General features: G+C 36.6%; 1 protein-coding gene across 1 annotated transcript; it reads right to left on the minus strand.

The window, feature by feature from the left end:
- Window positions 1-387: 387 nt before the first annotated feature.
- Window positions 388-26,230, minus strand: LOC140228462 (EF-hand calcium-binding domain-containing protein 6-like). The gene is made up of 21 exons (XM_072308677.1): window positions 25,736-26,230; window positions 24,954-25,048; window positions 20,292-20,464; window positions 19,856-19,922; window positions 19,132-19,298; window positions 17,370-17,507; window positions 16,344-16,485; window positions 15,768-15,911; window positions 14,676-14,824; window positions 14,147-14,260; window positions 13,422-13,532; window positions 12,710-12,886; window positions 11,891-12,140; window positions 10,535-10,659; window positions 9,623-9,756; window positions 7,041-7,174; window positions 6,268-6,354; window positions 5,347-5,432; window positions 4,685-4,781; window positions 3,649-3,714; window positions 388-1,997 (listed from the first exon to the last, which is right to left on the minus strand). The coding sequence occupies exons 1-21, from the start codon at window positions 26,067-26,069 to the stop codon at window positions 1,782-1,784; spliced, it is 3,006 nt and encodes a 1,001-aa protein (XP_072164778.1). The 5' UTR covers window positions 26,070-26,230; the 3' UTR covers window positions 388-1,781.
- Between the last annotated feature and the right edge of the window lie 776 nt (window positions 26,231-27,006).

Genomic DNA, 27,006 nt, shown 5'->3' on the forward strand with positions numbered 1-27,006 from the left:
TGAAGTCTCCCGCGTATTTTGAGACCAAATTTGCGACGTCCGGGTACACCGTTTTGAAGTTACGTAATGTTTTGCATATGCATGTCAACCAAAAAACAGCTCAAATTCATGATATCGTGTGCAAATCCAATGCAAGCTGTGTTTTTTGGTTAAATTGATATAAATTAGATTATTTCAACTTTTAAAGATTGAAATTAATCAATTCTAGTGTAGATAAGCCTGAAAGAGTGCCTGCAACAAGTTTTGGCAAAAAAACAATAGAAAACAAAAGGTTGAAAAAACAATAAAATACATAAGAAATTAACAAAACAATAAAAAACAAAAGAAATTAATTTCAATTGAGCTATTTTTTTACATGAAAATTGTATGATGTGTCTTGAGGAATTCTGACACAAAAATTTAGCAATCCTCCAGTCTTTTTAATGGAGTTATAGGTAAAAATATGATTTCATGCACAAATTTGCATAATTAATTTATTAAAAATAGAAAGGCAATATTTTTCTATTGTATGACGATGTAATCTTGTAGTTGACATCCAGCTCTATCTTCAGGCAAAATTTCGCGGCGATCGCGCCATCGGCGGCCGAGATCTGAAGGGGGGGTCAAATTGACCCCCCCTCAGTAAAAACTTGGTCTCAAATAGCCCAGTTAGAATAGGGTTAAAGAAAAAAGAAAAAAAAATCATATTGTGTGAACTGGCAATACATCATCATTACGTCATGTCAGTTGTACTGTGAAAAAGTGTAAATGCACTGAACAGAAACTGTTGGCCATTTGCTGAGTGTGTCATCAAGGTCCCCTTAAAGTTCAAAAAAATGACCCAATTTATCTGATTTTTTTTTATTATGCTGTGTTGTGGACTCGCAACATTAATTATTATAAGCTTTCACGGATTGTTGCTATTTTTCTGTGAATCTATTTCATTAAAAGCTCAGGAAGATACCACATGGCATTTAAAACTCTGAACTAAAGCAAATGTACAAACATCAACGCAGCTATCTATCTCCAAATCCATGAAAGACAGCAAAATAAAATCTCTAATTTTCTTTAATCTATTCTGCACAAATAATTTTCCTCAGCCATATACTACTTACTTCAAACCTAACTCTTACCTGGCATATGCATACAATATTTTTCAAAAGAAAAATATTTCAGTTTGAAATCTAGCCCAATGTCAAATATCTAAAGAAAAAAAAATCTTGCTTACAGTAAGTGCATATAATTCAGCTTGGAATTACGTTGACTGAATATTGCTTGCAAAACTTGCAAAACTCCCAGATCTCCCTAAATTAATATTATTATGATTGAATCAAAGCCAAGCTGTAAATGGGAAGCAATATATTATGACGGAGAACCCCACAAATATTCTCTGATTATAAGTGAGTTTTCCACAGAGCCAAAGTCACTCTATTTTCTCATATAGGAGAAATTCATACCACACTGAAAGATTTCTTAGTGTACACCATGACGTCACAAGAGGAGGGCCCAAAATTTCTTGCAGACCAAATTGGCAAATCTGTTAGTCACATAACATCTGATAGCACTTGAATTGATGAGATTTACCAGCACCAAGAGGAAATATTCCCAAGCAAACCATCATCATCCAGCAGCAGAAATTACAATCTCTCTTACTTGTAAAATATAAAATCTTATAAATCAATTTCTTTCAGTCATGATAGCCATAAACATAATTAACTACAAAACAATGTATGTGGAAGATACATGATTTTCATCTATTTATCATGGAATTCTGTTTTCATCAAAGTCTAGCTGTTTGTTAATCATGAAGGCATCAGCTGGGCCAGGAACTCATCGTAGGATACGTTCCCATCCATGTTCTCATCCACCTCGCTCATGATGTGGTAGAAGTCCTCCTCGCTCAGGCGGACGTTCATGATGCCGAGGATGCGGCGGAACTCGGGCACGCTCAGATGGCCGTCCCCGTTGAGGTCCGCCTTCTTGAATGCTCTTCGGATGCTCCTCCAGTCCGCCAAAATCTGACAAAGAACAGAGACAGGATTTGAGAAGTCTAATTTCTTGCTCATGTTTCAAATAGTCGGCTAGTATTTAGTTTAAAACAAAACCAAAGCAAACAATCTGATATGTTACATCCTGAAGATAATTTGGGGGTATTTTAAGGACCAAAGACCACATCTTTTAGATCATGAGTCTGTTTCATAAATATGTTCACTAGCGTCATAAATTTAAATGATTGCAGTTACTATAGCAACAGAATAGCTACTTTCATAGCTGAAAACTTTCATAGCTGAATAGATGTTTCCTGGCTGCTGCCATATAGCTACATTCAGTATGTCATCTCACTATTATTTGCAAACTGCCACATGAAAAATTTATGTCGGTATTGCATGTTTGCCTTCTTCTTTTATGTACATGAATGGTATCTTTCATGCACTCTTGGGACAGGATTCTGGTTTACAGTTTGGAACAGTGGGATGACTGGACAGCAATAAGCAATCTGGTTTTTTTTATCACACAGAAGAAAGAGATATATAAAATTATTATGTTTGACTGCTAATCAAATTGCACTGTTGGGTGATTGGGCTATATAAATTATCAAGATGTAGGTACAACCTGTATTCAACGTTCAACTGCAGTCAAACCAGCAACACAAAGATCCCATAAAGAAGAAAGATGAAGACATGACGAGTTCATTAAAATCAGAATACAGCCATATCCCGCAACCAACACAAAGGTGTGTTTCTGAGTGCCAATAAAGTCTTATTACTGTCTTTTCATCGAGGGTATAATATACTAATCTTGCATGGAATAGTTGAACATGTTTGTCACAACACCTCATGTAAGGAAAGTGATCTGTATTACATAATAACTGCACTCCCCCTCCCCTTTTTAATCCAGTGACAACATCACATTGTTTATACCTGGTAAATCACATTGTGACCATGTGACTACATCAAGGGTGAAGGGAAATAGAATGTGCAAAACAATATGTGCTCTGTGATCTACCCCGCTTTATACAGAGTTGTGAAGAGAACATAGACAGCAAATATCCAATATCCAATTCCAAGCTACTAAAAATCAAACAGCCAAATGAAAACTTTAAAAAACACACAAAATCAAACCATCACTTCACTTTCTTTTTGTACCTTTTCATCTCAATTCACTGTGGAATATGATGAGCAAAGCACAATGCATCAGGAAAGAGGCAAATACAAAGAACTTATTGGAATCTCTGACACTTTACCCTGCATTGCAAAAAGGTGCAAATTGTATCAAATGACATGTCAGTTTATGTTATGCATTGTGTGTGGTAAGGATAAAAGCAGCTCAACTGCACTCCATTTGGCAATAAAACAGCAGCATCTCAACTTTGTTCACCTACTAAAAGCTGCAGGGAATGCATTACATAAATAAAGAAGATGTAATTGATTAGATCACGACATACTTATGATAAATGCATCACCATCATCAACTGAAAAGAACAAAAGAATCTAGACCGTGCTTTCACATACCAAAATATTTTAATCAATTTATAAAGCATAGATACATAATCAGTTGTAAGTTAACTCAGATGGCAGCGATGTAACTTTAAAAAAAATCTCCATGTCACCAAATCTTTATAATATAGACAGCATCAAATTTGACAGGATTATATGGAAAATTTCTTACCTTCCTCCCAATCTTGTCAAAGGTTGCTGCGACAGTCATCTGTTCTGGTCCTTTGGATGTGTGATGCTAAATAAAACAGCAAAAAGGAATAGAAAAAAAAAATATGGTGGCTAGTAAGTCACATTTTCAGATAGTAGGGGACCACTTCCACTTTAATAAAATACACTTTTCAGAAAGTATTTTTCATGAGCCATTTGATCTTTAACCTTCTTCACTCTCAGAAAAACGACTCAAATATTGTGATTGCACGTACCGAGCATTCACAGGTGTAATGCCTCATATGAGAAATATGTCTACAATTTCTTTAGATAAAAAATGTAAATGCCATATATTTTGTAAGTATGATACTTTGTGATTGGGACTTGTAGACAAATTCACAAGTTATTAAATTTGAGATCAAGATCCACTATGGCTGCGTTTATCTAAAAATTTTCTGACGCAGAATCACGATCCTAAACGCATTTGAGGCATTTTCAGGGGTAGATAAACACAAACGTGTTTTCAAATGCATTTAGAAACGCCGTTTTGAAACGCCATTCAAAGGGCGTTTTGAAACACGTTTGAGACCACGATCGCTGTTCTGTGAGTAGATAAACGCAATGCCGTTTTGAAACGCGTTTATACCTCAAGGTCTATTCCCAGCTGTTTCCGGTTGTGCTCTCTACCCATTATTTGTGTGTGAATGATGAGGCATGTATGGTGGTATGCAGTTGACCTTTACTTCCCGGGTCAAATGGCGCAAAGCAGCTGCTCAGTGACACCACTCGAATCGGGATTGTATGATGATTAGATAAATGCTGCACCCTGAGAATCACGTTTCAAACCACGTTTGCAAACACCGTTCCAACCGCGTTTCGAAACGTGATTCTCTCTCTCAAGTTAGATAAACGCAGCCTATGAGGGAATGAAAGTGATTTCCCACCTTGGATTATTGGGTAACATGTATTTGTGTAATGGGAGGCAATATTTGTTGTTTTCATGAGTATCTGTCAATTTGCAAATGGTCAAATACTAGCAAAATTGAGCCCAAACTTACTGTGATTTTGTGGAAATTCCTGTGGTAGGATTGACCACCTTGTGGACCGGCTTTCTTGTTGTCAGTGAACAGACGCAGGAAGTCAATATAATGAACGCTGTGACAAATATGAACAGAAACATGATGAAATCAGATATATGAAGAAAAATGCAAAGATGTATTTTTTCTTTTGTTTTACTGACTTGAGTGTAGAAGGGTCTTGATGCCAGAAAAACCCCCCTCATGTATTTTTCTGCAGTTTGCACTACTTATGATCACAAATTCAATTATTTAAACTCATTTTTTTATTCAAAATATGCATTTCCACCCAAAATTAAGATTCATAGTGAGAAAAAAAACAAAACCATTTTGCATAATGTGTCCTTCTGTAATCTACTATTAATTTTGAAGCTTAAACAGAAATGTGCAGTGAACGTAAAAAGCATGCTGCATGCTCCAATGTAACTAGATGTCATTCTAAGATTCACAGTAGAGCATATATTAAGAGACAAAAATTAACAATTAGTGATTTTAATAGCTCACATAGAATATAACTTTTTAACATGAGTTAATTAAACATATATATTTTGGGTTTGTGGAAAATTCACCTTGAAGCATGAATGAGAAACACATATGCAATGTAAGATTGCTGGAGATTGATTACAAGTTGTCATGACACTCACTTTCCAGTTTGGTTCAGATCAAAGCTGAGTGCCAGTCTTTCCACCTCTTTACTGGAAATTCGGAACTGAAATCGCTCTGCCAGTCTCTGCAGGAGAAATTCATCAAAAAGTGATAGCATTTCCTCTAGCTCTTACGTACTCTACAAAGCATGTACATTCGGTTCTTACATATGTGTAGACAAGAGTAAGGACTCATTTACTGTACCTGTCCAGCAAACTCAATATACATTTTTAATAGCAAATACTGATACCAACATCACATATCGTCTGTTGAGAATGAGAAGGGCGTTGTCTCGAACACTATGGGTTTAGTGGCAACTTAACGCCCTTTTTATTCTCAACCGACAACATATTCTATATACACATTACGAGACAAAAGGAAACATTGTACTTTACTTGCTAATGGCTACTACAATATATTGAAAACCATACCATCAGGCCTAACACATTATCAAGGCTACTGCACTAATTCAAAGGAAAATATCAATATGGGATGTAGTTTTCATATTACACATTTGACCTATTTCCTCTGCAATATATATCAATTTACAAAGTGTTGGTGTATATGAGTTGTCCAGTGTTCAGACACTACATGTGTCAGATCATGCAAATGTAAATGTGTACAATTTATATACTGCCGACAAGATTTGAATGTATCATATAATCCACTTAAGTTACTCACATCTTGACACATTACATTGAGTCTGAAACATATATTCTGAAACTACATCCTACTCACAAACCTTAATCCCATTTATAGGGTAATATACACAACTTGATTCTGATGGGTTTGAATTATAACATTACATATTGTAGCCTTTTTATGATGATGTGGTTTTACCTCATGCCAAATTAAATAGAATGGATATTAAAGTGCAGACTTAGGATTAACTTTAAAATTCCACGCTTGGGACATCTAACCTGGAAATCATGGATGGAGACTGTTGCACTCCCATAAGGATCAAGATTCCTTAGCCTCTCCTTCAGACCATTCCAGTTACTGACAACCTGTGAAGATTGACATATGTGACAAAACATATATTCATATTTTCTTTCCCTCAAGCATGCACATCCTGTTTTCTCTGGCTGGTTGAGAGTTATTTGAATTGCCATCATTCATTTCATATGACTGGTTTTTACTTGGTTATACAAAAGTGTACTAATGTCCTATGAATAGGAATACCGCACTACTGTAGTTGTCATAATGTCATGATTGCAATGATCTCCTACATTGGACAAAAAAGAAACAATGATTCTTCTTCTACTGCCCCAAAACAAGTTCTTCACCATTAGCAGGGAAACTTTTGTATTTTCTCTTTTGCCTTTTATTCATATTGTGTTATTCATGGCTGATTATAACAGCTCGTGTGTGTGAATCAAGTCTAAGATATCTACCCAAATTTTTCTCCTGATTAAACTCTTTTTAAACTCTTTGAGACAATCTAAATTATTAATATTTTCCAGCTTTAGATTAGTCTCTAACACTACACATCTGAAGGCAACCACCTTAGTAATGAGGGAAAATTACACATTATGTAAGTGAAATTATTTCTCACTATGATACTCATGGCATAGGAAGTGAAAGTTTGAGTAATCCCTGGACGAAATTGGAATTTCTCTGAGAGGGCCAAGGAAAAATGAGTACCACACAACCATTGAGATGTTGATATCAGAAAGATAGATAAGATACTTACATCAGGTCTGACCTTCTCCACCAGCGAGCTGACCGGTATCTTGTAGAGGTCCACCATTTCCTTGACCTGGGCACTGCTCCTGACCACTGGAGGTTGGTCGGCCACCTTGGCTTTCCTCAACAAGCCCTCCTTGTCTGTAGATCACATCAATTAATAAGGCAATGAGGGTGGGATTAAAATTTGCTCACATGAGTAAAAAAAAAAATGAATCTATTAGGGTATCCTGTGAAGATCTACCACTAACATTTACATTTGCTGGAAACAATGACAAATAAAGTTGTTGGCACATTATATGAAGACTTTTGTAATAACATCAAATCTATTGCTGCAGACCTGAACAGTGCATGGCCAAAATTGGAAACTCAACTAGTGATATTAAATTTTGCAGCAACTAGACATTGCAGACATCTTTTGGGATTTAGCATACTGCAGTGAATGCAGATTAAGTTTCTTTCTTATTGTATCAGGAGAAATGAAATGTTTGTGATGTTTACATTAATTTCACAGCATAATTGTAAATTGTAATGCTCATCTGGAAATTGTGTTAGGAACTGTGCAACTGAGCTATTAACTTTGATAATGCTGAACTGATGAATACAAAACTATATAAAACACACAAAAAAAGCATTCTAGAAATACCAAAACAATTACTAAAATAATCTAAATAGTTGAAAAGTACCCACAGTTGCTATCACAAACCAGTGGCACTTTCAAAACAGTTTACATGTGCAAACAATGAAAGCAATGTACACAATATGACATCACAACTTAAGCAAAAGAAACAAAATCAATCCAATAAGTAAGATATTGAAAAGTTGCTATACAGGTGTATACACACAGTGTACATGTGATTTGACCATAGCCAGTGAAGTCTATAACATGCTTCAAATTACATATGAAATGCTATGATAATATTGATAGCATCTGTCTTAATTCTGGCCAAATACTACTGTTGTGGTCCATCCCACTGCATAACATATAAGGTGAGGGTATTTAAATGCATCTTGGATATATCAGGGGGGTGAGACGAATCACCTCCCTGATATATGTAATTTCAACATCTTTTCATTCTATCCCCAGGTGATTTGCAGTACACTACATTGAGTATTCCTGTGCTTTGAAGAATAAGAAGGTTCTGCAGAGGATATCATATGGATATCTATTCCTCGATAATTCTATATCACATTGAGCCAGAGTAATATATAGTTTGGTGCCATGGTGATTGCTACACAAAACAAAAGATGCAAAATACCACAACGGAAAAACAAGAAAGAAATGGATAGCAATGTGATGTCTAGCTGTGACAGCCAAGAATAAGACTCTATCATAACAACCTTTGAAGTATGACATTGTGGCATATGTGTATGTGTGCCATTGCGTCCATTGCATCAATGGAAGTAAGACCTATAAATATTTGGCAATGTCCCACGCACTCAGCACAAGTGCTTATAGTACTACAGAGTGTAACAAAAAAAAACACCAAACATACTGGTACAGGAAATGTAAAGGTACATGACTGGCAACGAAGAAGGAAGGAATCACCTTCAAACTGAATATCATTGCAATGAAATTGAATTCAGTGATAACACTTGCAACAATTGCAGACCTTCATGTGTGTCTATAAATATTTGTGTTGCATTAAAACAGAGGTGAAAATATCAATGGAAATTTTCTGCATTTGAAGGGAAAGACACCACAATTTGTAACACATCAAGTGTGCTTTTCAAATAGAAATCTTCATAAACCTGGTCCTAGACTGTAATGACTACATATGAACTGATTTTGCCCACTGCAACTGCCAGCTACTGTGGCTGTTTGGTCATGAGCTGGCCTGTTGTGGTAGAATTTAGACACAAAAATAAGTACATCAGACATTTTGAGTGAAACCAGTTCTCTATTAGTACATATGGTAAATCACTTTCTTTGATGCATGTATGCAATTCAAATATGCAATGTTACACTGCGATATCCAACGCTGTGAAACAAAGCAGCAAGTACTGCATGTTTATTTAATCATATTTATCAGAACTGCATGAAACTATCATGACTATCTTACATGAATGTCTTTTCCTACCCTAAAAGACTGCTACACTGTACAAGACCTGATAATTACATATACCACAAAAATTTAAAAAAAAAAAAGTTGCCTCTGAAATGTATATCTCACTCTGGAACACCATCTCATCTTAAATTTCTAGAACATTCTCATATTCTCTGGTATAAAGGAATAATCTCTTACTTCTCTCCATCATCGAAGAGCTGAAGGAAATGCATTACTTACTCCATGATTGGAAACAGAATAATTCTTCCATGACTATTAACACATCTTTCTGCATCACTCAAGCCCACAGAAAAATCATGGAGAGAGAAAAAAAAGGTTTTGCACCCTACGATCAATTTCAATGATACATTATGAGGCCATTTACTTACACTACTGCAGATAAATGCAAAGCACATTGTCAGCACTAGCTTGATTTGCTCCTGTGATATGTGCTCAATCAAGTTACATCTGCAACAACCTTCAGGACTGAAGGAGGCAGATTATCCAAAAGAAGAACCGCAACACCACTGAAAACACTTACCAGCAATGGGTTTCCTCTTGCAGCGATGCAGGAAGAAGTCAAAGAGCTCAGCATAGTGGACTAATCCATCTCGTGCTATATCCATGGCCTTCCATAGATCCTGTAGCTCCGTGGGATGGAGCACTATGCCCATGCTGAAAAAGTCAATCAAATCACGCATTTTTGTCATCATCTCTTGGCAGCAGCTTTGCTCTCACACAACAGGTGAAATTTGTAACAATTTGTACTCATCTAAGAGATATCTTTTTACTGCTTTGATACTACACCTCACTAAAGATTACCTTACAAATATGCATTTTTTTTTTTTGCATATATCATTTCTCTCTCCTGAAAAAAGAAATGCGAATATTCTAAAACTTAAAAATAGAATAAAGGAACTAATTGTTCAGTCACACTAAAGTTAAATTTCATGCATTTCGAAGTAAGATGTATTCATCATATTTCTCCTCTAACAGGAATATATTACAGGAAGTATCTTGCATACATATGAGTAACTGTTCACATCCTACAGCTACTAAAAGCACATTCTGTAACAGGTACAACTTAAAGTGTGGTGTAATTATCTGCAAGTCTGAACAATTCTAGCACATATGTGATCCAATGACAACCCACTTGAATGCTACCATGACAATGTCTTCATGGTACAAGTCTTGATGTTTGCACAAGAATTCAAAATGTTCTAATGACAGTAACTGGACAAGACTTTGAACAGTAACAGACATTTAAAAAGATAATTAGGGAACTTCCTAATTTTCATTGGTATCATTGCGAGGAAGTGCTATCTAAATAATGGAGGTGTGCTGACACCTCACTGTCAATTAGAGAAAATTTTGCGGACATTTGAACAGGCTTGGAGCAGAGAGGACTACTAGAGGGCAAGGGCCACTCCAGTGATCAGGACAAGTGACTTACTCAGACAGCCACTGGTGAAGCTGTGTCCTAGACAGTCGCCCTGTGTATTTGGGGTCAAGCCGGTTGTAAGAATCCTGGACGGTGTAGCCCTTCTTCTTCAGCTGGATCTCCACCGCTGCTGCAATCTGTAAAAATGGAAGGGGATAAAATTCAATCACTCCAACCTTAATCCAATTAGCAATTTTTATCCCAAGAGTCTTCTATGCTGATTTCTTGTTGTACTGGAAATATAAGGAGATAAACTGTCTAAGGAAAATTGGTTCTCAGAGCAGTGTCAGATTGACAAGCAAAATATTAAAGAAAATGTATATGAAAAGTTGAAAATATGTGAAAGAATGGAGAAAGAGTAATTCTTCATATGTTATAATGTCAAGAAGAATTTCTCTAAAAGGAATGAAACGTCAAAATTTGTGTAGACCTCATTATGTCTAACACTAATCTCATGGACTGCCTTTTTGAAAGTCACTAAGTTGCCAATGGCCACCCTTGTGTGCATAGAGGCAGTGTGTGGAGATTTGGGTCGTGTTTTGTTTTTTGTTTTGCCAAATTCACATCATCTCTTATCATCCTGCTCTGCAATTCAATCCCCACCAATATATGGTCAATTTGTCCAGGCTTGTTCAAAATCTGTGCAAATTTCATACTACTTTATTATATATATATATATATATATATATATATATATATATATATATATATATATATATATATATATTATATATATATATATATATATATATATATATATATATATATATATATATATATATATATGTATATATATATATATATATATATATATATATATATATATATATATATATATATATATATACATATATATATATATATATATATATATATATATATATATATATATATATATATATATATATATATATATATATATATATATATATATATATATATATATATATATATATATATATATATATATATATAAATAAAGTAGTATGAAATTTGCACAGATTTTGAACAAGCCTGGACAAATTGACCATATATTGGTGGGGATTGAATTGCAGAGCAGGATGATAAGAGATGATGTGAATTTATATATATATATATATATATATATATATATATATATATATATATATATATATATATATATATATATATATATATATATATATATATATAGTGAGTAGAAGTTGAAGCTACCTGGGCCCTGTGTTATGAAGAGATGTGATTGATCATATAGTTGATTTCTATCGTAAGTCTATATGGCAGCCCGTGTGGTAAGGAAATTCATAATCGACTATAACTTTTGATAATATGGGGCCCAGAAATACCAATGTTCTGGAGGTTTAAATGCACCGGTGTGGATTGTCATACCTCTGAGACAGGTCTGTATCTTCCTTCCATCTTCTTCCCCTTGATGTCCTTTTGAACCACAGGCCTAGAAGTCTCCATAGCTTCCTCTTCATGCTCCTCCCCCTCCTCCTGATTGGTCATCTTCATTGCAGGCCACGCCTCCTGCTGCTGGTCTGAAGTCTTGTTGGCATCCATGGTGGGATGGCTGTCATTGTGCACCGTCAAAACCTGTGGCTTATGCTCACTGGTGCGATTCTGGAATGGGACAAACCTGTGGGGGAAGAATGACAGTAATCATATGAAGGTATATAAATAATGGAAAAAGAAATGGAACTTTGAAATAAGTGTGCACGGACTGAAACCAGCCAATCACATATCATAGAAGATTGACAGAGGAACTTTGTGAAATCACACAAACACACTTTCCTATTCTACAATGTTCCTTTTACAATTTGATATCTGTTACCACAAATTATAGAATTTGCAACTGAAATGGATTGCTTTGTCAGCTGACAGAAATGATAACATCCAAAATACTCACACACTATAATCCATCGGGTATGCAGAGGATTGGGGATATGCTTCTAAGTATTCACATGAATGTTGAATATGTACAGTTGTAGCATTTTCCATGTCTACTTGAAGATGGCAAGCAATTGTACGTACACAACATGTATATCCATGTTTGTGGCAGATGCATATTTTCAAGCATATATCCACTACTAATAGTTTGTAGGTCTGTTGCTATGCTTTCTCAGTGAATATGTATTTTCACAGCTTGCATATCTGATGAGACCAATCCTCTACGACAAACATTGCACAAACAGATGGATTGTTTACCTCTTCCTGTTGAAGACAGCAAGAAATTGTGGGTAGACAACCAAGCCGTCCTCCTGGCCGTATTCATACAGGAGTTCATTGAACTGGTCCTTGCTGAGACGAATGTTGAAGATTTTCTCCAGGGTTTCCTTGAAATCTCTCTGGGTGAGGAGTCCAAGGCTGTAGACATCTAGAGCTCTGTATGATGTCATAAAAAGTACAAGAGATAATATAAGCCTTATTGGAGAGAAATACACATAGAATCTGGTGTATCCCTATGCAGCAAGATGATAGGATAGTTTAAAAATGTGAAATAATGCAAATAAATTATGAACTTTACAGTTTTTGTAGTCAAACTTGTGCTGTCACTAAATTGGGTGTAGATTGTCCAGAAAGACTTCTTGTTTGCTGTCACCCTTTAACTGCATTGCTGTTACATGTTTCCAAGGACAAACGCACTAAATACATGTATGATTCAACAGTAATTTCACCCCTCCTGTATTGTGTTTTCCCTAGCTTCCTAAAGAAAATAGTAGGATAAATTTGCTGAAGTTTGAAAAGAAATTTCAGTGCCTGTGCTAGTTGTTATTCTTGATAATGCATAACTATAAGGTACATAAAGCAAAGTCATGAAAATCCAGTCATATGACGTCTATTTCTGATTTGAGGTGAAACTGTAATACATATCATTTTAACAGAATGGAAAATAAAGAAGTAAGAAAATTCTACTAACTTGAACGAGCCCAAAAGGCGTAGAAAGTCTTTATGCAAGAATTCCACCAGCTTGGCCTCTGCAGTGTCCACAGAAAGGAAGCCCTGAGGTGTGTTCAGCCGCGTGTTGAAACTGGACAGAGAATGTTATCAAGTTAGAGAATGAAAGCATCATAATCACTCAATACTTAACTGTATAATACTCATGATACACTGTATGAGCGAATATCACAGATTAGTACACAACTGTTATCACCCTCGACTTATGTGCAATCAATGATCAAACTGAGAAGCGAGTGTCTTTTCGTGAAAAGTCTTAATCATATATTTAATCATATCTTTACTGACTAGAAGGAATATCACTATGATGGTAAGTGGCTTGTAAATACAAATCACTAAATGTCAACGGAACTGTGAACTTTATGCAATATCTCAAAGCAAACGTCAACCCTGTCAAGTGTATCAAACTTGGTAATCTCACACTTCTCAACATTTGAAGACACACGTTTCAGTTCTAACTTTATTTGTCAGTGCTAATAAATCAGTAAAAATCCAAGACATGCCCAATTCATCTACAGACCTCTACCGCAGTTAACTTAGTTTGCTACATGATTTACTAATTCATACTTACATTACAATACATTCTCTCACATGGACACATACATGATGAACGTACAACAAAAGCAGTAACATTGACGAGAAATCCAATGCCTATTTGAGAATGGCTGTATTGATGCCATCCCTTACCTGTGATTGGTATCCATGATGATCCTATGGGCCACTCCATTCTCCGTCCTCAGCATGTACTTGAGGAGGAAGTCCTGGTAAACCACTCTGCCATCTTTTCTCCTCAGCCCACACCTGCAAAAACAAAAACATTTTTTTAATTATAAAAAACACAGATATTTGAGGAGCTAGAATTCAGAGACAATACTCCAATTAAGCTGTAACTCATTGGCCCGAGAGAAGCAGCAGTGACCACCCGCCATCAAAATGAAAAAGATACATAAATCTCCCATTTCAATCAACAAGAGTATCCCATTCAGCACTCAACACTGTCAGCAAATTCTGAATAGGCCCTATATTGATTTTTAAAAGAATATTTTACATTGATATATTGATTGATAAACCATGCATCAGCTTAGCCTGTTGAGGATGGGCTGATTTTGCTACAACACACATTTCCCCATACACACCTGTCTGAGTGTACTCTGGACTCGTCCTCAACGAGAGAATGAAGAGGATCTGAACTCAACTTTCTGCCCCCTTGACTTACCGCTCCATCAGCATCTCTGCGTCTACATATTGCATGTTCATGCCATGGTCTGCAAGCACACGTCTGAACTGCTCCAGGCCGATGAGACCATTCCCTGAGTAGTCCATGGCCTCAAAGGAAGACATCATGGCGTTGAAGTTCTGCTCCATCTGCAGGGTAACATAGAGGAACAAGACTTGTAAATGCCTCTTGCTTTCAACTCTCTCTACCCTACCAAAATTATTTCCTGATCTTCCAACGACATTGTTACTCAAGACCACTGTCTCCCATCAACATCAGAGTGCAACTGCACATGAATAGTGCATGTTTATTGTGCAAGATTACAAGAGACCAGAGGGGTTGTTCTTTGTACAGTCAAACCTGCCTTAGCAGCCATCTGTCTATAGCGGCCACATGACATACTGTAAAACAAGGAATTTTTGCGTGCATTTTAATTTCCCGAATTTCGCAAGTGCCAAGATTCACAAAATCAAAATGCACGCAAAAGTTCTTGTCTACACTATATGCATTGAATGCCAGTGGCAGTTCACGAAAATTTCATGCCGCAAAAAAGGCTGTCGGCTCCAATTCGTGAAAAATTCATGCCGCGAATATATCATGTTTTACAGTATATAGCTACTAAAAGCAATGCCCCTGAAAGAAAAGCCATGTTAATGGCCCTTGTCTAATGGCCACCTGTCTGTAATGGCCACTTTTTTTTTTTCCCTTGGGTGGCCGCTATAGACAGGGTTGACTGTTCATTCTTTGAAATAAACTTCCCCTATCCGGCATGAGATATCTGGTACTAGATTCCTTTTCTGTATGCAGGTACTCAGAGGGCTGAGAGCTACGAGCCACATACATAATTGCTTCCAAGTTTGGCTGTGAGAATTAGAATTGTACCCTGGAGAGAAGTATTTGACCCCAAAGAGAGGGTTGGTTCAACCACAATGACCTCAATCAACCCCACTTGAACAGTTGTAGAATTTCTGCTCAGCTTCACACTGCATCCACATTTGTGTCACAATCATTATAATTCTAACAAGAACTGGAATTTATTATGCCCAGTGTTCTGGTGTCTAATGCAAGTCTGGATGGCAAATGCAAACATACCCTCCTCGCAATGAAGGTGATCGTGTCGGTGGTGAGAACTCTAGGAGCTGATTGCCGACTGCTCAGTTGCCTGCCAATAGAGGGTGGTGTGGGATTCCTGGGTAATTCTTCCAGCTCCCCCTCCACATCTTCAGCAATCTTTGGCTGGTAATTGTGCAATAAAATCAGAATGGTACAGAAATGATCACTAATAACCAGTAGAAAATAAAGCAGTTGATGATATTTAAAAAAATACATCAAAGTGCACAATGGTGATGTCAAGAAAGCATGCATTACTTCATACAAAAACTTCATACCTGGGCATCTTTTTTCACCTGCCAAATGTTTCTACTATGTATTTTTCTACCAAAACTAAGGGCTGTGGCCCCCACTAATTTAATGATTATATTTTATATTTTCTGTTACTTCATAAAAATAAAGATTTTAACACGGACTTTTGTTATTTACAAGGTAGTTTCTATGCCATGTAACATTACACCCATATATCGACACAATTATAAAATACTATGCTATGTTATATCATTTTTTGAACCTGAAATATAGCCACTATGCAAGAAAATTTCAGTGGGCACTTACTGTCGATGGCGGCTTTGAAAACTTCTGTCGTCTGCTGACAGGAGCGGTGTGTGCCCTGGGATTATAGCGCCCTCTGGCGTCCAACCCAATCTGGGTGAAGAACCAGGCACTGTCCAGGACTCCCGTATTCTCAATGTCATACCTTATGAGAAAACAACAAATAATTTGGAGGAACAAAGAGAAGAGTTAGATGCTTCCTAAGGCATCACTCGGCGATATCTTTGTGTTTCCTGTACGACATATAAACCAGCCATAAACATTAACCACAACCATTTTTATCTCAAATATTCCAAACACTTGACGGAGAGAAAATATTGGTGCAATCGTTGGTCAGGTTGACTCTCTGCTATAATACATCACTCACCGGCCCCGAATGCACCAAGAAACCATCACACATGAATGCATGATAATGAGTAGTATACATGTATACACATACATACAACTTGTTCTTGTGTGGCACACAAGCACAACATTTCTGAAGCACTATCTCTATCCCTTGCCCTACTCAAAATTTCCCAGCATTACTGGAAGTATGTGACTCACAAGTGATCATACCAATTCAAATAACCCTTCTCAATATGCATCATATTTTGTGCATTTGATCTTCTAAGCTACTGCAGGTTGAAAACAGGCTTGCCTTTCTAATTTCTTATGATTTTTGCATACATTATATATATGTTTGTCATGATGCCCAGCAGAAAGATATAATATCATTCATAGGATAACTTTTCTACAAGTATTGTGGAGCTTTCATAAATTCTTCCTACCCCCCCCCCCTGAAAAAAAAAAGAGAAGAAAGTATTCCAAGGAAATAAAAGACAACAACCACGAAAAGGTAGTGACATTTTAACAGATGTATAGTTTATATATATAAACAAATAAATGAATAAAGTAATGTTTTTAAGAACAAACATACCTTTAAAGAGGGAAATTGTATGAGAGAGAGAGAGTGGCAGATAGACATACAAAGACACAAATAAACATGGGAGAAAAAAGAAAGAAAAGGCTGAAGAACATAGAGCTGACCTTTCCCAGAGCTTCTCCATTTCCTCATCATCAAGGCGAGCACCCAGGAGTGACATACATTCCTGCAGCTGGGGTGCGATGACTGTCCCGCCCGATTCAAAGCAGGCTGGTGCCAGATACTTCCTGATGTCAAAATCACTAAATTGCCAAAAGATAAAAAAAATAAAATAAATGAACATACACTTGGAGGAATACTTGTTTAATATTAAACGAGAAATGTCACTATGGCGACTGGTATGCCTCCGCCATAATGCATGATTCTCCTAATAGGTCTATAGTACATGTGGGCAGTGTGTGATTACATTTTAACAAAATTGGCAAAATATCAAAAAGACATTTTCTCATAAATGTGCTGAATGTTCACCTTCTTTGACCTAGGTTTAATTGGATGAATGGGAGGGCATGTATTTGGGGATTTTAGGACTTTTACTTGACTTTTATTTGACTTTTGACCCTAAAATTCATAAGAGAATCACTGTCAGGCAGAACATGCATAGATATGTACCAAGTTTCAAGATAACTTGAGCCACTTCCAGGATATGGAGGAAGAAGTAAAGTTCAACACTTTTACTTAATCTTTGACCTTTTGACCTTTGACCTTTTTGGGCAAAAAAAAAAAAAAACTTCCAAGAAAATCTCTATTTGGTTATACATGCATACACCAAGTTAAAAAAAAATAATCCTGCAAGCATTGCATAAATACAAGGGAAACAGTAAAATTTTGAAATGTTGCCCCTGACCTATGACCCAACGAACCCAAAATTCCCTAGATAATCACAGCCAGTCAGTGCATGCATATATACTATGTTCCATGAAGATACCTTGAACCATTTACAAGATATGGAGAAAAAGGTAAAATTTTAACATTTTTACTTGACCTTTGACCTCATGACCCCAAACTTTCACCAGAGAATTTTAATTGGGTAGTACATGTATACACTAAGTTAAGAAAATATTTTCAGGCATTGCATAGATGTGGGGGAAATAGTGAAATTTTGAGCATTTGACCTTGACCTTTTGACCTTTGACCTTGAGCATGTGTACCCAAAAGTTGATAGGCACAACTTCACCCCCTAATACACATACATGCCAAGTTCCATTAGGAAACCTCAAAAGGTTTTTTAGATACGCTGTCCACAAAATTCATTACGGACGGACGGAAGGACGGACGGACAGAAGGACGGACAACGCGAAAACATAATGCTTCCGGCACCACTTCGTGGCGGAGGCATAACAAAAACTCAAAACAAATCTCATGAATTAGACATTTAATTCTTACTATTTCACCCTGTTATACATCTGTCTGTAAATTTTATCTCACATTGTGTTTCATACAGTGTATAAGCAGTACTTGAAACAATATTCATTTTGTCATATTTGCTTTTTCTATGTTTGTTCTACTTTTTTGAAAGTTATGTGATATGATTCCCTTAATGAAAAGCACCGTACAAAGAATTCATTTACAATCAACACAACTATGAGAGTGACCTTATCTTATATCTGGCACATGTGTAGCACATGTCAGGGTGACATTAAAGTGGTTATTATTATCTCTTTTTTTAGTTTCAATTGCTCCAAAATACAGCCAAAACAAGTCCATGATGTGTTATTCTACAACGTATCAGAATGCCACATAAACCAACTGCAGCAAACAACAACAAGAATGAAGTAGGCGCTATATACTCATACTCTCAAATCCTAAGCCAATGAAACACATAACATCTCTTCAGAATGCTGCCACATTTGAATGACTGATACACACCTGTGTTTACACTTCTCCTTCAGCAGGGCATTGCCGTAGGCAGCTGTGCACTTGTTTATCATCGGACCCCTCCCCTTGTCCCTCAGGTTTTCTTCGGGATGGAGGCGTCTCTTCTCGGCCGCCATCTCCTTTCTGGCCACTGGACTCAACCACTCTCGCTGGACAACCTGACAAAAATATTTTTACAAAGTCGATGTTATTTTCATTGTTTCTGCTGGTTCTAAAGCAAATTTGACAGTCTCATTCTTTAATTGTATTAACCCGTTGAGCACGAGTCCGGAGTATACTCGGGCAAGTGTCTATGGGAAATGCATGTTGTAGTAAAATCACCCCGTCCTCAACGGGTTAAATGTAATGCAGGAGAGTATAAAAAAAAGAATGCACGATATAATACAGTATAACACCGCATAGTATGATATTCCATACACAACATAATTTAATGTCATGTAATGTTATGACATGATATATGATATGATATGATGTATGCTAAATAATTTATCCCCAGTGATATGACATAGCATAAGATTACAAACAATTTTACACTATAGTTTAATCCTATGCCATGATGATACATGAAACTATACATCATATAATCCACATAATGCTTAAATTTTACATACTGATGATACACTGTTCATACACAAATATAGCATTTGTAGGAATCAGGTTAAGCAAACATGAATCAGATGTATAGCTTGCTCGTCAGGGATTAATATCTTCTCACCTCTGTATCTCTAAAGCACGCTATGAAGTCATCAAATGTCAGTGTGTCCTCACGGTCAAGGCCAAGTCTGGAAAAAAAAACCCACACAGGAATAATAACTATGATACACTAAGCCCAAATATCAATATTCAAAAAGTATTCTCCAAATGTTCGCAATTGCAACATATAAAGTGTCCATAAATAAAGAGATTAAAGGGCATGATAAAAAAAAACACGATATGGAATAGCATAACTTTGTAGCAGGAACTTGTCTCTCCCACGTTACACTTGCAGTTTTAAACATCCCTTCACACGCTATAACATTTGATTAAATGCAGGTTAAACTGGTATTTCATTTTAACTGATGAAAGAGTCCCGAGTTCTGAATGATTCATTTAATTTCAGTTTTACTACATGGTGGAACGGGTGCAAATTTTGCCTGAAAGCAAATTAGTACCTTTGTAGCAGTCTGCCCACATCCTCATGGGTGATATAGCCAATCAGAGGGTACAGTATCTGCCCCATGGCACTCCTTGACACACGACCTTTGCCCTGAGGGTCATGACCTCTGAACATTTGGCGGAGGCCATGAAACCCAGAAACCAACTTGACCTTCAGCACCTGAATGAGCTGCGCAAGAGATTATGGATAAAAAGAACAACATTAAAAATGAATATTATATTTCTTTAAAACTATAGCTGTATCAATGAAAATGTACTTTTCTTTACTCTCCTTTAAGTCTTCTTTGCTATTTGCTCATATGCAATACTCTCTCTTCTCATACTTTTTTTTTCTCTTTTTTTTTTTGTCTCATATAATACAACTCTCTGACTGACAGGAATGACAATGAGCAAGCTAGACAAGGAGAATTACATGATCAATAATAAACCATTAACTGAGGATAGGTGTTGAGCATATATACCCAGTAAGTGTTGTTCAGAACAATGTGTGTTCATTTTCTTAGTGTAACACAGTCTCTCACAAAACTGGATAATTTGGAGAACATGTCTGCTGGTTCAGGTCCTACAGACATTGTAGCTATCATCCTTTGCTGTGTGCATTAACTTATCAGACTAACAAAATAATAGGTCCATCCCAGAAAACAAAGAAGATCTAAAACAAAGACAAAGAATTATCACACATACAATAAATATGCTAACATCTCATGACATGTATACATCTATTTCAAACAATAAATGCAAACTAAATCATGTATGGATTACTGTATAACATTCTCTAAGAAAGAAATCATATTTTGTTATCAATATCCACATGAATGTACAATGTACAGGCAAACCTATTTGGCTTCTTTTCATGGAACACAACATTATCTTAGAAGACCCAACAATGTTGACGGTAGCCCTGAGTAACAGACGTCTTTGTAGTGTGTGCTATAAGCAGAACATTATGCTGTGTAAATGTTCTCACTTGGAATCTTATCTACTGGGTAATCATCCTCACAAACAGTCAGTCTTCACTATCATTGCATACAGCTTTGCATAAGCTCTGCGAGGCATTACGCCAGTTACGTACATTGTACTCGATACAATAGTTTCTATTGACTCAACGTCTGTATCAAAGGAATTCACACTCCTGCACTAAACAGCCAAGTATTGATTTCCCCCCTCGAGCCAAAATAGAAACAAATTGTGCCTCTTCAAATAGTCCTGTTATAAACAGTTACCATGCCTTAAAATGCAGGTGTGGCTTTATTCAGCTCTAAATGCTATGTTGACATCTGTTCTTATTATTTTTCTTTTATCACCGACATGTGGACTGACTGTCATAACAGCTATTCATCCGAAAGATTTTTTTTTTTAATTTATAAAATGCTTTTGGGAACTACACTGTACCAAAACTTGGACAAATTTGGTCACACTCTTTTCATATTGATCATCAAGATAGATAAATTCAGCTGATAATGATTCAAAAAATGTTGAAATGACACAAACTGCTCAGGTGCAATTCTTGGAATGTGATTTATAAACAGTACATTTTGTATTTAAGTGTTATACACGTACATAGCAAATCTGCAGTACAGTATGAATAGCTGATATCTACATCATGCATGCAGAAAACTATATCCTATGATGCATAATATTATGTACTGGGTATCACAAGATATCAAATCATAGAACACAATTCTACATGTGGCATTTAAAGATTCAATTAATGTTATTAAAATTAGTAAAATTAGTAAAATTAATGGTCGTGCACGAAAGCATCAGAAATTTGTCTAGATCGATTCTTTCTACATTGTATATTGTATCTTGGAGTGGATGCATTTTAGTGGATGCATTTTTGATTTGCTTTGAAACAATTGAGTGTATGTTTGTATTTACTGGTACAAAGAGCAAATATATATCTCCTCTTTTAGTAATATATATATATATATATATTTTTTTTTTTTTTGTGTGTGTGTGTGTGTGTGTGCGTGTGTGTACCGGTAGCAATGTAACATTTGTCCAGAGAATGATACTGAAATTAGACAATAGCTGTATGACGATTGTACATAACAAAGACAAAAAACAAACAAAACAAATACACAAAACAAGACTTATCCCATTGCAACTGATTGACAAATTGCCCAACATCGAGCTCAGTGGTCTAGTGGAGATGACGCCTGTCCGGTGATCAGGAGTTCGTAGGTTCGAATCCTGCTCGAGTATGTACGCCCATGATTTTTTTTTTATCATGGCTACTACTAAAACACTGATCAATTCAGTGCTTATTTACGTCGATGTAGGGCAATTTGTCAATCAGTTACAATGAAAACATCTCGACAGAAGAATTTCATGAAAGACATGTCCAGTTGTCATATATCTTACATGTACATTGTAGGTCTTGAGAGGAACATCTTTCTATGCGAATGCAAATAAGATCTACAATTTCAGGTACTATTTTCACTTGTGTGTGTACCACACTTTCTGCTGACTTTGAAGACTGTCAAAGTACGGTGTGCAGTTGACCTATTAAAGATTAGTTCTGAGTACACTCAGGCAGGTGTCAATGAGAAATGTGTGTTATAGCAAAATCAGCCCATCCTCATCTGGTCAATATACACTTTGAAATACATCGTTAAAGCAAAATTTGAGCCCTCATAAGAGTCTGTGTACAAAGGTCATCATCCTTTTGTAGCGGAAGTACTGTATATGTACACAAGGTAGTGGGATATCAATTTGAAGGCTTTACACTTTAGAGACCAAGAATGGCAAGTACATGCATACAATTTTCCAGTTTCCATGGCTATACAATGTATACATTGTATCAGACAGTTTAATTGTAGGTCACACTCAACTGGCACTGAACTAACTCTGAGTGCAATGAAAGCACTTTAGATGTGAATTTAGCAAAAGTCTTAGCAAAAGTCATAAGTTCTAACAGTATTTTTTTTTTTTTTGGATAAACTGGCCAGAGCTTGGGGGTGTGGTCGATACTGCCAAGGGTAGAGTAGAGTTAATACACATAGTTGGTAAATCTATTTGTGTAATAAACATTGGTGTAACTTACAAATAAGGAAAAGAATCCTGGAAAATGTTCAATCATGTAATATCAATACAGTAGATTGAAAATATAGGACTTCCATCATAACCTTGCTTGTCTTAGAATTTCTGTAAGTGAGTGTGACTCAAAAGCTGAATGTCTAAGACTACAGTACTCATTTACATTGTCCCCCTCCATCTCAAAAAAAAAAAAAAAAATCAAAAGAGAGACAACACTCTTCACAACTTTCAAGGTCAGAAAAAGTAATATTCCTTCTACAGCAAGAACCTTGTATCATATTTGGGGTATTTGCGACTGATGATCCCTTTTTTGTGAGAAAGTTATTGCAAACCCCTTAAGATACAGTGTACATTTATTCTATATTTCTACAACTCCCACTTCATAACTACAATGGCATGTAAAATTGTACGAGTCAAAATTTGTCCTCTTGTGAAGTCTGTCTTACAGCTTCAATGCCAGCACTCTCCACTCAACTGCATTGTTAATACACCTTTTATTTCTTGTTTATCTTTTTTTTTTTTAGTTTCACCATCCTCTCAGTTGGCTATTAAAAGTTTGAATGTTATTGTTATCATGACATTTCCATTCCATTTCTTAATATCTCACGCCATCGTAAATTGAAAGGTCTTGGAAGAAGGGAAATGTCTGGCCAAAGATAACTACAAGTAATGATATGACACATGTATGAACATGGTGGGTATCATATTCACCCATACAGGATGCAGGGGCGGATCCAGGAATTCTGTAAAGGGGGGTGCAACTAATATTTCTGGTGCCACTTCTGGGTTTCATTTCATTTTTTCTTTTTATTTCTTTTGTTTTTAACGAAAAATAAAGGGGGGGGGGGGCGTGCGCTGGTTGCGCCCCCCTCTGGATCTGCCACTGGGATGTACAATACAATTGTAAGTCCAACAATTTAAGTTACTGACAGCATCTTCTCTCCAATCCTCTCCTATACCTTGTGAGTGAGTGAGTACCTCGACAGGCACTGGAATTCTCTCTCTGTATCAAATCACTCTAAACTTCCAGAAATTCTTCAGTACATTCAGAATATGGCATAAAATGCTAACAAAGAGTAATATATGACCAACACATTATGAATAGGAACTTTTGTTATAAATATGTTGACACCATGTATTTCGTAAGTCTAAATTTTTCCAATTCAGGACTTCCCCGACAACTTCGCAAGTGGTTAAATTCGTGTTTGTAGAGTAAAGTACTTACCGGAAAGAGAAATGTATGTGAGCGTGTCACATTCAAGTCGGGATGAAAGTTGATATATTCGTGTTATAAAATTTGTAAATATCTGACTCACGATACTTGCAAAAATAAAAACATAGCAAAATATTTGGCATATACAGTATTATTTTGTTTTCAACATAAATGCATGACATGCTGGGCTAGCACTTTATGAGATTTAAAAGCTTACCTATATTGCTTTGACATTGTACTATGGCCATATCAACTGAGCAAATAACATGTTTTAATTAACACTGTTTCAAGCGAAAGTTTTCTTTTCTAGATCTGAAGATCATGTGTATACATAAGGGTTGCCAATATGAACAGGTTACGTTGGAAACAGACATCTGCGGTAAGACTTTTCCCAGTTTCTTACCTCATCTGGATCTCTGGTATAGCGAGCGACAAAGTCGGCACTGGATGGAACCTTGGCTGATTTAGCTCTCCTCTCACCGGGGCCACCTTCATGAGCTGCAAACAAGTTGGGAATCAGATTTACACACATTAGGGCCTAGATACTATCGACATGAACATGCAGCAACTAACCAGTGGAACAGGGAGCAGTACATTTAAATATATATATATATTTTTTTTTTGAACAGTTTTTTTTTTTTTGGGGGGGGGGGGCAGAGTGTGACAACTATTTTTTCAACAAAATAAGCTCCATGTTATCCTTATACATTTGATTCATTAGCGCTACAACTGTATCTGTGCCAATATCTTGTGACATGATAACCCAGCGCGCTCTGTTGTACACAGTTATACTGTGGCATTCGGGCTGGTCGCAGTTAGCTACACGCAGTTATGTTCACCCACAATAAAGTCGTACTGGATATCCCCCTCCCCTCCCCCCCCCCCAAAAAAAAGAAGTAAATATAGTATTAAATGATAACAAAGTGGCAAAATATTTCATACAAAAAGGAACTGGTGGCATATGTCATATGGGATAATCATTCAACTGATTGACCAACAGGCAACTATACTCTCAATGTGTAACTTATGAAATATTACTGATTCAAATAGAAATAATTAAAAAAAAATTCATGTCGCTGCCATTTTTAATATCCCACAACCAGGCAACTACTGTACTGTACGTAACTTAACAAATGACAACTTGGTGTAAAAACAAACAGAAAAGCAGTTTGCCGAATAAATTACCTGGAGGCCAAGTCATCATTCTAGAGTGTTTTTTGGACCGCTTGTTCTCCTTTCCTCCATCTTTTCTGAGAGGAGGTAGATTGTGATCAGGTTCATCCCACGCATGAAGGCCGACGACAGACGCTCGCCCCGCCGGAGCCCCGGGCGGCGTACCCGTACGGACTTCGTTCCTGCTGTAACTCTGACGTGGACTCACCGAGTCAGGTCGGTTTGAACCGATAATATTCAGAGTCTTTTTGTCGCCAAGACGAGAATTCGGATGTTCAATGTTCGGAAGATTCGGGGGCCTGAATCCCGATGAATTCCGCTGATTACTTACAATTCCAGTTGCCATATCTGAGGGATATTTATCGAATCTCTTCTAATGACAAATATCCATGTTTCTAGCAGCACGGAAGACCAGAAACCAGTCAAGAAGGCTTGACGTTGGAGTCGTAGTAGAGCCACTAGAGGTTCATCTTCACTTTCTGCAACTGTCTGAAGTAGAAATACTGAAATTTGCCCTTCTTCCTGTAAAATAACTGTAAGATAATCAGAATCAAGTCGAATGAGTAATGATTACAACCTACAAACAAAATGAACGGAAGTAATTTCACTTCGTGTCCTAGTAAATATTGACGGTACGGTAAAATCCTCTTACATAGGATTACACGGAGGGGTGCGATATTCCTAAAGCGGGCCTACGAGAGCTGTACGCTAGAACAAGTAAATGCGACTCTGCCATTTCTGTACAGGTAATATAGCTTTCGTGACTACATTCTCAAAATTAAATAACTATCTTGTGGAAATTAGAAAAAAAAAAGAATCTCAAGGATAGAGATACATTTATCATAGATATTACATGATAAAAAGAGAAAAATATTATATCATGGCTGGAACTATACATTATGAAATCAAATCATGATACTAAAATACCCTTCAAAAAATGAACGAATCCGAGCGTCTCCTGGTTACCACAGCCACAAGTTGTGTACGCGGCACGTGTATGTTTTGACTGACGACTGGTGTGCTGACAGGTGAATGTACTTGGTTGAATGGGAATTGAGAGAGAGATGCTCCTCGATCGAATTTGGTGTGTAATACATTGTACGTGCATAAATTTGCATGGCACATATCTCTCTCCCTCTCTACCCCCTCCCTCTCTCCGTCTCACGCTCTCTCTTTCTCAGGGATTCAGCCGTGGTACACGGCCAGACTCAACATACAACATTATTAGTATCTTGGAATTGAGGTTATTAGTCCTTTCGATCTCTCTTCTTCCCGAGAGCGCT

The sequence above is a fragment of the Diadema setosum genome, chromosome 5, assembly GCF_964275005.1.
Source record: "Diadema setosum chromosome 5, eeDiaSeto1, whole genome shotgun sequence".
Taxonomy (NCBI): Eukaryota; Metazoa; Echinodermata; class Echinoidea; order Diadematoida; family Diadematidae; genus Diadema; species Diadema setosum.

What these genes read in the sequence shown, in the direction of transcription:
- LOC140228462 (XM_072308677.1), bottom strand. Translation starts at nt 26,069, where the DNA reads ATGGCAACTGGAATTGTAAGTAATCAGCGGAATTCATCGGGATTCAGG. An exon ending in CGTGCTTTAGAGATACAGAG is followed by an intron (nt 19,299 to 19,855) that starts GTGAGAAGATAT and finishes TATTTTTGTCAG; the next exon opens with GTTGTCCAGCGAGAGTGGTT. An exon ending in ATGGAGAAGCTCTGGGAAAG is followed by an intron (nt 16,486 to 17,369) that starts GTCAGCTCTATG and finishes TTTTCTCATAAG; the next exon opens with GTATGACATTGAGAATACGG.